The sequence below is a fragment of the Aptenodytes forsteri genome, unplaced genomic scaffold (assembly GCF_000699145.1).
Source record: "Aptenodytes forsteri isolate BGI_AS27 unplaced genomic scaffold, ASM69914v1 Scaffold10, whole genome shotgun sequence".
In the NCBI taxonomy this organism is placed as follows: domain Eukaryota; kingdom Metazoa; phylum Chordata; class Aves; order Sphenisciformes; family Spheniscidae; genus Aptenodytes; species Aptenodytes forsteri.
This window is the reverse complement of record NW_008794117.1, coordinates 2314061-2326059: the sequence shown is the minus strand read 5'-3', so window position 1 is coordinate 2326059 and position 11999 is coordinate 2314061. Positions and strand designations below refer to the sequence as shown.

General features: G+C 40.2%; 1 protein-coding gene across 1 annotated transcript; it reads right to left on the bottom strand.

Moving 5' to 3' along the window:
- Positions 1-311: 311 nt before the first annotated feature.
- LOC109279379 lies at positions 312-11942 on the bottom strand. The gene is made up of 3 exons (XM_019471234.1): positions 11884-11942; positions 3904-3979; positions 312-1679 (listed from the first exon to the last, which is right to left on the bottom strand). Exon 3 carries the CDS (start codon positions 1637-1639, stop codon positions 680-682), a length of 960 nt encoding a protein of 319 aa, XP_019326779.1. The 5' UTR covers positions 1640-1679; positions 3904-3979; positions 11884-11942; the 3' UTR covers positions 312-679.
- Between the last annotated feature and the right edge of the window lie 57 nt (positions 11943-11999).

The window sequence follows — 11999 nt, the reverse complement described above, 5'->3', positions numbered from 1 at the left end:
GTGTTGTGCTATTTAAGCTGTGACAAAATTACGGTGCTATAATGCTTTCAGACTTTTTTTTCATAATTCATTAAATTAACAAAACTTGAAGTAGTTCAGACTGCATGTCATTGCTCAGCATTACTGTTTACTTGAAGAGTTCCAACTCCTAGGGCTTTATAAACACCAAACGGAAACTGGTCCTGGCCCCAAACATTTCACACAATGTTATTATGCAATTGTCTTTCTTAAGTGTCACAAGAAAAGCAGACACACTTCATTTCTTTCAACAGATAATCTACTAAGGCACTGCACAGAATTCATTAGAAGAAGAATAGTTGTTTATTGTGTGCTAGAGACAGAGGATGCTACTGGAAAGAAATTAAGCGCAAGGACACTACTGGAAAGAAATTAAGCACAGAAAAGCATACCAGGCAAGTGATACTTCCAAATATACCCACTCATCTTCAAGCAGTCTTTTCAACGCTGGATCTAGTACAAAGCTGTGTGTTAACGGACTTGTTGGTATTAGCTGTGGATTTTCTCTATGTTGATGTCTCTGCATTCCTTTGCAGGTTAGTTTCTTTCCACCAGCATCCACAATTATATTGTAGTCTTAAATGTTCCAGGTGTATCAGTTGTTCTGTTGTTCCAGATCATTACTGTATTATGGAAAGCTATCTTAACAAGACAGCCTCTTTCAGCATGGCAGAAATTCATGGTTGTACTGGCTGCAGTAGTTAGCTTGCCAGAATTTCATTACAGCCCTTGCTAGTGCTTTACAAAATCCGGGACGTTCTTCAGCTGCCCTCACCCACTGGGGTAGTTCAAGCTGAATGGCATCAACGGTGCCAGAACTACGGGAACCAAAAGTCTTTGTTATGTATCCACCACTATAATAGCTCCCATTATTTGGGCTAGGATTGGATGGAGAAGGCACACAAACATAACTGTTATTTTGTTCTTCAATATATTTACCCAAACTTCTGTTCCCTGTAACCAAAGCCTCAGAAGACACATTGACTAGCTGACTGGCCAGATGACTAATTGAAGAACACGATACAGAAAAGACACCTGAGTTAAGGGAAGTTTTTGAAAGTGTGTAACCTAGTTCTATCCACTGTTCAGGATGTGCTTGTCCATGGATATCCAGAATCAGGCCCCCTGTCATCTGCGATTTTGCAGTGGTCAAAAATCCCATGTACTCCTCCCAGGCCTGTTCTGCTTGGGGAATTCCAAAGGAGGCTTCTTCCTTTTCCCTGTTAGCATCCATCTTGAACCTCTGTAGGTGGTTTATAATGATATGTGGAAAGTAGCCATCAGCAATTTTGTTGATTTCTTCAGCAAGAGCCTGAGCCACCTCTATAGTGTACCTGTCTTGGTTGGTAGACACTTTGCATTTCTTATAATTTTGAATACTTCCAGGAAGACACTTATGAGCGAAAAGACAAGAGGATGTCTTTGCATCCCAACAGCCAGCTTCTCGATCAGGGATGTCTTTGGGTTCCATTGACCCACCGTGTGGGACAGAGAGAATCAGGTTCATGTTGCCCACTTGATATTCTGTGAAATGATTATGACCAAATATAACCTCTTTGGTGTCAGTGGCTTTCAAAAGCAAATATAAAATGGAAAGGAGGAGCAGATACATATTCTTCATTTGCTGCTGGAAGACTCAGCAATATGGAATATATCAGTACCTATGTAAAAGCAAAAGACAGGTTTTAGATTACTTACAGCTAAGAACACATGAGAGACTGTTCAGCTGCTGCTGGAATAATTAGTTACTGATTAACCTATTTTAATTTTATTCCATGTAGCACAACGAAGAAGAGTATTTATATGAGAAACAAAAATGAACAGGGCACTTAGTGTGGCTAGATGTAACTGATGCAGTGTTTCCAAAACAGAGGATTCTCCCAGAATAACAGGGCAAGAGAAATGGTAGGTTACTGGGCCTCCTTCATTTCCCCAGAAAGCACAAACAGTATTTGATCATCCTATCCGATCCCAGAGAATCACTAGATCCCAGCAAATTATGTAAAATATTTTTTTTCCCACCAAAGCCTCCCTTTTTTTCATCTCTGAAATGTAAGAAAATTCTAACAAAATTTGATAGAACATCTGTATCTCATTGACCTGTGTGAAATGTCCTTCTGTTATCCACATGGTTACAGAAACTAGAGGCTCTGTCAGCTCAGACCAGCACTGGGCTTGTCTAAAATAAGCAGACTGATAAAAATTGAGTGCTACCAAGCTCTATCTCTATGCTCCAGGCTGAGTTAATTTGATAGCATTATAGATAGGTACCAGTGAGTGCATTAAGGAGTGACTATATTCTCTTTAGATTTCAAGTCTCCATTCTCTTCAAGGGAGCTAAGATATTTTAAGCCCTCACTAACTGCCATTTTTTGGAAAGCTGGAATTCAGCAAGATGCTGACAGTGCTTTCTGATGTGAAGAAATTACATCTCTAGAAAGATCAGTCTTGAGTGTAACTGTGTTGGATGGATGTAAAATGAGTGAGTAAAGCCAGTGAAGAGCAGACTAAAAAAGGATACTTTTCACTTCAATGAATTAAAAAACCCCTCAATATAGGCCAGATAAGGAGTACGTAAATGGATGCATTTGCAGATGAGGCAGGCTGCCCTGTTGTCTGTCCTGCCCCTATCATTATGTCACCTGCAGAAATGCAGAGGATAAGAGGAGCAGACAAGGGAGAGAGTAAGAAAGAAGATCTGCAAGAATCTGTCCACAGCATCTGGCCCGAGAGCATGTATGAGAGCAGCCAGTAATACTGAGAGGGCAGGGTGCAGTATGGAAGCACCCTCCCATCAGCCACCTACTCTAAGAAAAGGAGAGGGCAATTTCATCCAAATAATGCAGCAAAATATTGTTTTCCCGCTATGAGGGAATCCTGCTGGCTTTTTAGAGACAACCTCCACTGCCCACTGAGCTGGTCCACACTGAGGAGCCTGTACACGAAAAGCAAACGTCTATCTTCCTCTCTTCTTTCTGGGCTGAAAGTCCCGTGAAAGTCTGTGAACTAGAACCAGATCCCTGAGAATCTAATCTACAGTTTTCCTGCAGAGCATGATTAACAGCTTTTTTAGTTTCTTTTTAACCTTTCAGTTAAAATGTCCTTTTACTTGAGCTACTGGCTTAAAACAAGCTTTTATCCAAGTCCTTGTATAGTTCACACTTCCCTAGATTTCCCTGAGACACAGACCTTCACCTGCTAGTTCACTGTTTGCATTACCAGAAATATTGGGGAAAGGAATATTTTCAAGCATTATTCAAAATCCATTTTCTCAGAAAAAGAGACTGCACATGCAGAGTGTGTAAGTCTAGGAATAGCTCACCTCAGGTGCAGCGGGGCCCAGCACCAAGTTAAATAAATCAACAGCAACAACTCCCAGGTGCTGCTCACCTGCCTCAGAAGGACTCGGGTTTTCTTTGCCTCAGGCTCTCACCTAAAATATGATGACACAGCTGTTCCTTTCCCACCGCCTGCCAAACTGTTTGTCGTCATCTGCAGTAGTTTGCTTGTCCTTTTGCAATTTCTTGTTAATGACTGAATCAAGCTGTTAACACTACTAGATCATGCCTTAAAGTTATATGGAGAGAGAGCTCTGTATAATTCCCAAACTGGAAGAAAGTTGCCACGGCACAGCTCAGGCTCTGGGCAGACTTGGAGAGTCTGGGGGAACTCAATGATCCCAGACTGGTTTAAAGCGTTTTCTGGACAACATACAGGGGATGCAGAGGAAAAATGTTAAGTCACAGTAATACAGGCTAGAACTGCTATTCTGGACTTCATCATAGCAAAACACACACCTTTCCAAAGGATTTTAACTCAAAGGGATGGTGTTCAGAGAAGCACAAAAGCACCTGCAGCTAAGGAGGAATATGCTAGAAAATTTACCTGTTTGTCGTCTTCAGCACAAGGGTGAGGTCCACGTGCATAAGGAAGAAAATAACTGTAACAGGTTCCAAGTTCTCTGTTGATCATAGGTAAACTTACATTACCGTAAGGTTAAAAAAAAAAAATCCACAATATTTTAAACTAGTAGAATTTACTGCAGGACTAGTTTGAAGATTTACCTATAAAGAAAGGGAGAGAGAGTTGTTCCTGCCTCTGCACCTTCAAAAGCAAAACTGAACTGACCATTGCACTTGGCTTCAGCTGGGGCTCCCTCTGTCCCAGAGGCCTCTAAAGGCCAAGCTGAGCCATGCAGCTACGTGGCACAGAGGCTCCATCTGCACCTGGATGTATCATTTCACAACGAAGGATCACAAAAAGGGAAAAACTATGCACTGGTATACTAGAAGGTTAGCATGCTTTTGTTCTCTGTACTGGCATATGTTTCTAGAGATCAAAAAAAACTTGCCACAAGCAAAGGTAAGCTCAGAATAGTTAATATAATCAGGTGGCGAAACTGGTAATGCAGAGGGTTCTGAGGTTTAATGGCAAAAATGGGTGCCCTCATTCTGGTTTTGTTTTTTGGGGTCTTCTGGGGGAAGTCTAGGAATTTTTCTGAGACTTCACTGTAGGAAAGGTGATAGGATACATCTGTCTGCGTGCACACTCATCTATACATTTGAAGCCATCCATTATCTCTTCCCGGCTGAGAAAATACATTCTCTCTACTCAGAATCATTCCAAGGCATGCCTGGCAGAGAAAAGGACTGAAACAACTGGAGATGACGGACTGAAAAGACCTCTGAGTTGAAAAATAAAGACAAAAGGACCTATTGGCAGGGTGGGGATGGGGGTATCCTTTGGAATACAGGAAGGAGGTGAAGGATCTCAACTTGTAGAATGGAAGAAATATGGCAATGTCTAATAAGAAGGCACAGAGGCATGAAGGAAAGGTAGAGAAAGATGGGGCAGACTACTGGGGTTTTTTCACAGTGAATCCACCAAGTAGAGTTAAATGCAAAAGTCAAACACAATCCACGGTCTTCCACGATGCTTATTCAGTTTTGCATCCATGACCTGGCACGGTATGATCTCTTTTCCTGGTGTTCTCACTTACTTTGGTACTGATGTGCAGCAGCTCACAGCTACATGTTGCTGACTGACAGGATCCCATTCTGCTTCTCATTATGTATCACTTCACATTATTTTTAGTAAGGAGTGCAGAACAACAGGTACCTAACTCATTGTCTATTGGCTGTGATAATTGGATGTACTGTCTGTCCTTTTCAATATTTTTTTAAAGATCAAATAGGCAATGCATGGGTATTGTATTGATAATGCAATATCATTATTTTGCATTATCTGATTCAGCTGATTTAAAAAATGCACCTCTTTTCCACATCTTCTTTCAGGCTTCCCATTGTAGAGTAAATCATGAACCAGGTTCCTATTAAGTTTCTACAGACAGTTATGCAAAATATTAAAAATAATTACTTCTATGTGTTTTTTGTAAATGGAAATTCCTTCCAAAAATTAAAACATTTACACACACCCCAGCAAAAAAATTGTTGGGACCTTACATGCAGACACAGGGGTTAGCATTCTAGTACCTCTAGAAACACACTGAACTTGCAGGATTTTGAGTGTAACAGGTAATATTCCTGCATGCATGTACCCACTTGTCAACATGCAGTTGCTGTAGCTGCAAACTGTTGCTGCAAATACACATACCTGGATCTTTGCATATGAACTGAGGAAAATGCTTTTTGATGATGGATATGTGGTGAATTTTGAAAAAAAGAAGCAAAAATTGCCACTAGGCCCTGAGATACTTGGTCTTGCTTTGACAAAAGTCTCACAAACTTCAGTGGGGCTTTGCTTAGATTTGGGATTGTACTACAAATAACACTCCTCCTTGGCTTAATTCTCCTATATATCCCTACCTTAGCACTGAGGAACCTCTGATGAGTAACAAGACTGCCAAGGGAGATTTCACAGCATTAGTGCATTATACAGATGTTGTGTCCATATACTCTTAACCACAGGAAAACATTGTTTCTTATGGGTACTCAAGATGAATGCAGTCAGCGCTAGATGATTAGAGAAACATTTAAAGTTTCAGAGACAGTCAGTGACTGGGTATTACGTCTGTAGCTCACACATCCTCATATTGACAATGTGTACAACAAACCTTTTCTATGAAGGTAACTAGCAATTTGAAATATAACTCTTCTGTATTGTAAAGACCAAGGAAGACTGCATTTTTCCCTGTTTTCAGTACATCCATAGCAGAGCACAAGCTATCGAGACAAGGCACTGTAGCAGGCTTGCGTGAGGAGCTGAGGCTGCTGACAAACATAGGAATAGATTAGATTGAGATGGCCGAAGCAGTGACTGCCTCAGGCATTTGCTCTTCTGCCTTCCTGGAAATTGTTGTTCTCTGAAGGAGAACAACGTGGCTGGTGAATCAGCTGCTAGTTAATAACAATAACTAAACCAGATATGTTACATACCTCTTAGCACTCTGGAAGGCAGACTGGTTACTGAATAATTGTGGTGATCCATACTATTGATTTGGAGCTTCCATGACTTGTTTCATTCTGTTACAGTTGGTCATCTGCTTTAAATTGTTTGACATAATTTATGATCCCTGTTTAGACTACTGGAGTTTTGGTAAGCTACAGATTATTAAGAAAGGAGGAACACGCTCAGTATACACTGTCAGATAAGCTGAGCTTCACAAAGACTTTCAATAACTGACAGCAATTAACTCTGTTAGCTAGTATCATTCTCACGCATCAGAGTGAATGTTGCTCAGCATATTTCTTGTGGAACACAGATAATACAGATCTTTTACCAAACCTACATCCTGTCACTAGTATCTATGTTTATAAATGGGTAAGACTAGTCCCCAAGTGGAAAATTTGTGAATTTTGTGGAGCCTGTACAAAAGCAGCAAACTGCTAAACATGGCAAGTTAAATGCCATGCAAGTTAAACTGTAGGAGCAGACTCCCAGGTCTGTAGCTCAAAGGCCTCTTTGTAGCCCTAGATGGAGAGATGAAATGTATTGCCAGAAACATCTGAAAATAGTCTTAATGATATTGAAAATAAACTCATTAGGTGCAAGATAGAAGTGATTATTCCACAACCTCTTTTCTTGCCACCACTTCGATCTTATTTCCTCCGAAGAGAAAACCATTAGGTAAAGTGTAACTAGTCGCAGTGCCATTATTCCACTTGGAATCTGTTCAGGCTAATGCTTCCACCTTAAAAAAAATCTGTTACCTGGATATGAGAACAACATTCTCTCAATTCAGGCTATGTATCGGTTGATTAATAAGCAGGCGGAAGGACTGCCACTTATTGAGCCACCCGTGCCACATCCAAGCACACGTGAGTTTCCATTAGAGGTCTACAAGGCTGTTCTTTACTGGGCACAGTTTGATTTCGTCACAGGTGCAGCTGTAGACAGAAAGGACCACTGGAGGGAAAAACGCACTTACGTAACAGGCAAGTAGGGGCAGGAAGAAAGTAGTTGTGTTGGCAACAGAGTTAATGAAGCCTCATTTCCTGCCCCCCTCCCTCAATCTTCCTGATTTCCAGATGAGGGAATTCATTTCCTTTAGTCGGAGAAGGATAGACAAAAATCTACTTCCAAAAAGCAGGATTCCAGCAGTGCCAGACAACGTAGGGAAGGAAGTTTACTAAAAACCTGTAAGATGTCCTTGTCCATTGTAGTGCATAGTGAGGACAAAATTAATTTTGCTTTACCTTGACTGTGTAAAGGTTAGTTGTCTACATCAGACCTAGTGATCCCATTTCCTCTCTATAGTCAGTGTTGAGAAAGAAGCAGTTCTAGAGGTACTTCAGCACACTTATCTTGGGCACCTATCTTAAATTTCCATTAGGCGTCAACTGGGCAATACTCTGTATAGTTCTTCTTTTTTATTACACGACAGAAAACAATTGTAAAGGAAATAAAATGTTTCTGCTACACTTTCTATTTCCAGGTCTGTTTGTAATGTATTCTGCCAGTCACTATTACAAAACTGCCCAAGGAAATGAAAAGCACACAACAGGGATTTGGCATAGTAATTTCTAGTCTCAGCAAATTCTCCAGATACACGAGCCACCTGTGAAAGGAAAGGATTGTGTATGTTATTATAAGCCTTGTACCTAACCACACCGTGGTGCTACTTCCCAGTTTCATCTGGTATCTACGGGAAATAAAACTGCAATACTACAGTATTCTTCAAAGGAATAACACACCAAAGTGTTACCATCTGACTATTTCCTTCCAACAGACTCTGCTGAGCTTAAAGAGCAGCGTCTTTAGCCTGTTTAAGTCAAGATAGCTCTACTGAAACCAACAAAGCCTTTGGCTCATTGTATAAAACTTCCGTTATTTCATAGAAGTTACGAGATGTAATGAAGGCGGGTCATGGATAATCAGGCTGAAGACATTTGTCACAGACTGAATGTTAATGCTAATCATGCTAACTCTTCAGCTCCAAGGTATCCACCCTTTCAGATTAAGGCATCGAAGAGGAAAATCTGAGCTGGGCAAGAATTCTGTAGCTCTGGCTTCCTTCAATGCAAGTTCCTTGGCTCCAGTGCTTCTGACTCTGAGGTTCACCTTATGACTATTTTTAATGTAATCTACAGAAAATAGTCAAAAGTAGATTTAATTGAATTGCACATGACATATTGAGTGATACGGATATATTATATTGTCTACCCTGCTTATTGTTCTTCCCATCAACACAGCAGTTTGAGGGAAAAAGAAATGTCAGAATTGATATAAGAACATAATCTTAAGAGAAGCAATCCTAATCCAAACAGAATTCTAATTGCAATTGAATTTAAAACTTCTGGAGCATGTCAAACATAGACAGAATCATGGAGTGAAAAAAGAATCAGTGAAGAGGAATTTAATCAATATTTTCAGCTTTAAAACATCAACACAGCAGTTTGAGGGAAAAAGAAATGTCAGAATTGATATAAGAACATAATCTTAAGAGAAGCAATCCTAATCCAAACAGAATTCTAATTGCAATTGAATTTAAAACTTCTGGAGCATGTCAAACATAGACAGAATCATGGAGTGAAAAAAGAATCAGTGAAGAGGAATTTAATCAATATTTTCAGCTTTAAAACATCTTATGCTGTCACGGTGGCCAAATTATTTCTATGCATTTCTCAGTGCACACACAATGTTCTTAATAGGTTATAATTCAGATGTGCTCTTTTCAAAATGCATTGAATTTAAGCCTTGCTGTCCACTGTCTGGAAACATTGCTTTTCTGCCCTGCTGTCTGAGTCATCCGTGTAACGGAGTCAAAATATCAAAAGAACTATACAGACTTCAAAATGGCAAGCAGAAAAATAAACTGTTACCTGGTAGATATCAGCCTAGATATATTTCTCACTGCAATTTTTGTTTTAATTTAAGCAAGCATACCTTTATGTTAACTAACAAGAAAAAGAAGCTTTACTACGTATTTCAAACTCAAAACTCATCAACTGCTGATCATTTTACTCCAGACAATCCATTTTTCACTTGTAACTTGAAATCTTTGCAGTGGAACTGCAGTACTCTATCTCAGATGGCTTGGGTTGTGACTAACGTGACTGGCGCTAGCCCTGATGCGGGAAATTTAACTGTGTGCTCTGACCAGCCCACTGCTAGAGGGCTGTTTTCTTCATTTCCACGTCTGGCTGAGCCTTCTGGAGTGAGAGCAGGGTCTCATCAGGACACATCAGCCCATCTGATAATTCCTACCCGTGTAGGAAACAGGGGTGAGGGGGGAAGAAAGCTCTTCGAGGTACTCTAAAGTGAATTTATGCTATTGCATTTATACTAGTTATTGCATTTATGCAATATTTATTTATTTATGCTATTTATGGCATTTATGCTATTCCATGAGGCCTGGAGGGACGTGTACAATCATGTTGCTCAGGAATGGAAAACTTATACATAGAAAAAAGTCATTTCCTGTTTGTAATTACAAACGTACCAGATATTCAAACTCTGTGAAATTTCAAGCAACGTACTACATTTGATTCCTCTTCATCTCTATCACTTTTCCTCCGTTCCAAGACAGTATCATGATTTCTCAAACTCTCTTCATAGAGACAGACATGTCCTCATATCAGAATTCAATCACCAGCTTCACACATCTCCCCTAATAGCAGCTTAATAAAGCAGTTAGACATCATGCTTTCTTTTTTAGTTACAGAAAATCAGTAAATAAAAACACCTACTCCAGTGCAGTGGTTAATTTTTCTTCTAGTGTTGGCAAGACTTCTGGTCCAGCGATCTCATTACTTGCAGCTGGAAACATGCACACGCCCTTGTATTTGTTCCAGTCTTATCTGAGGTTTTTCTGAGTGCAGGGAAAATTTGCATAATTCAGTACTGCATGCATAGTCTGTCTTTTGTTCTAATTCTCTCCCCATTCTTTACTGAGTTTCTAGACTGCATTTGTTCTCTTTAGCAATATATGAAGACATATTTCCTGAGGACAAGAAACATCAGGAGTAAGATCAATCTGAGACTGTTCTATGTTCCAGCATGTGTGTTGCCGGTAGGAAGAAATTAAGGTTGGCACTGTAGAGTCCCTTGTCGTCCTAGTCTGTGGTATGTGCTATGTTGACTATCAGGCTATGGTTTACTGTGTTTAATGTGTCAAACAGGTAGAATAAGATAGTGCAACAGATGGTTAAATAGGAACTCAATCCCATGCATGAGATGACCCAAAACGTTAACTAGATCTGTGAAGCAAAAATGTTATTTGTATGCCTTTTTGTGTATAGCTGGACTATTCTTGTAAAACTCCCTTGTGCACCACTTCAAATTTCAGTATGTGGTATGGATGTTCAGGGCTTTTTTAAATTAAAGCAGTTATAGTAGTTTGTAAATACAGATTTAAAATTCTACCTTTGACCATCAATTCTTAGATCAACCTCAGGGTTCCACCGCTGTAACATCTGTCCCCCACCTCTTTCTTTGCAGTCAGTGACCTGCTTCCACTCTCTCCCTCCCCACTCGCTGGGCTAGCTACAGGACTCAGTCCTTTGTCCTACCAAAATTCTGTCACGCCCTTTGATTCCAGTATACTTAATGATTATCATTTTCATGTTCATTGTTGTTATCCATGTGCTGTCTTCAACTGCACGTCATGGATCCTTTGCTGTAACTGAACTGATCTGGAGCAATCACTGTGAAGAATATCGTCAGAAATGGATTGTTCAGTATGACTGTCATCTCAAAATGACTCATTCGGAATACAGGTTACAGCAATAGTACAAACTGATGGTTACTGTATTTAAGTTCCTTATTCGTATCTCTACTTAGACCAGTACCTTTTACTTACTGGTGTTTAGCTTCTTTACATATAAATATTGTAAGAAAGCAACAGACACAAATACATTCTTACTCCTATGGTGGTCTCTGCTGGTTTTGTTGGGTTTTTTTTAGTTGATAACTACCTGAAAAACTTTTCTATATACCATATATAGGGTATAGATGTGACCAGACAGCAAGGATAAAAAGAAAGAACTGAAAATAAATGCTGAAGACTATGACAACACAATCTTTCCGGGATGTTGACCATAATTTTCTCCACTAGCGACTTAGTGGTTACAGAAAATTTGCATTAGGCGGTATTGCCAAACACTAAGCTTTCAAACACAGGCGTGTTAGTCCCAACGTAAGGAAGCAATGTTTTCCGGTTTTCTACACTTTACTGAGAGACAGCAGAACTGAATTTGGCACGGGACGTGCTGACTCAATGCTACAGCGCTGAATCTATTTCAGTGTATTCAATGTATTTAAATATTTTTGCAGATGCTTTAATTAGCTGCACTTCCTTTGCTAGCAGCAGATTTCATGGTTCACCCTTCAATGTCCCGCCCCCTCGGAACCCCTCGCCCCAGCACTTGTCGCTGTCTCACAAACGCTCTGTCCTTAAATCCGTACCTTTCAAGCTCGGTTTCAAACGAAAGGGAAGGTTCCGGAAAACTCCCGGTACCCGGCACGAGGGCGATTCCGAAATGAGGGGACCTCGGGAGTCAGCCTGGCCGGGGGTGGGCACA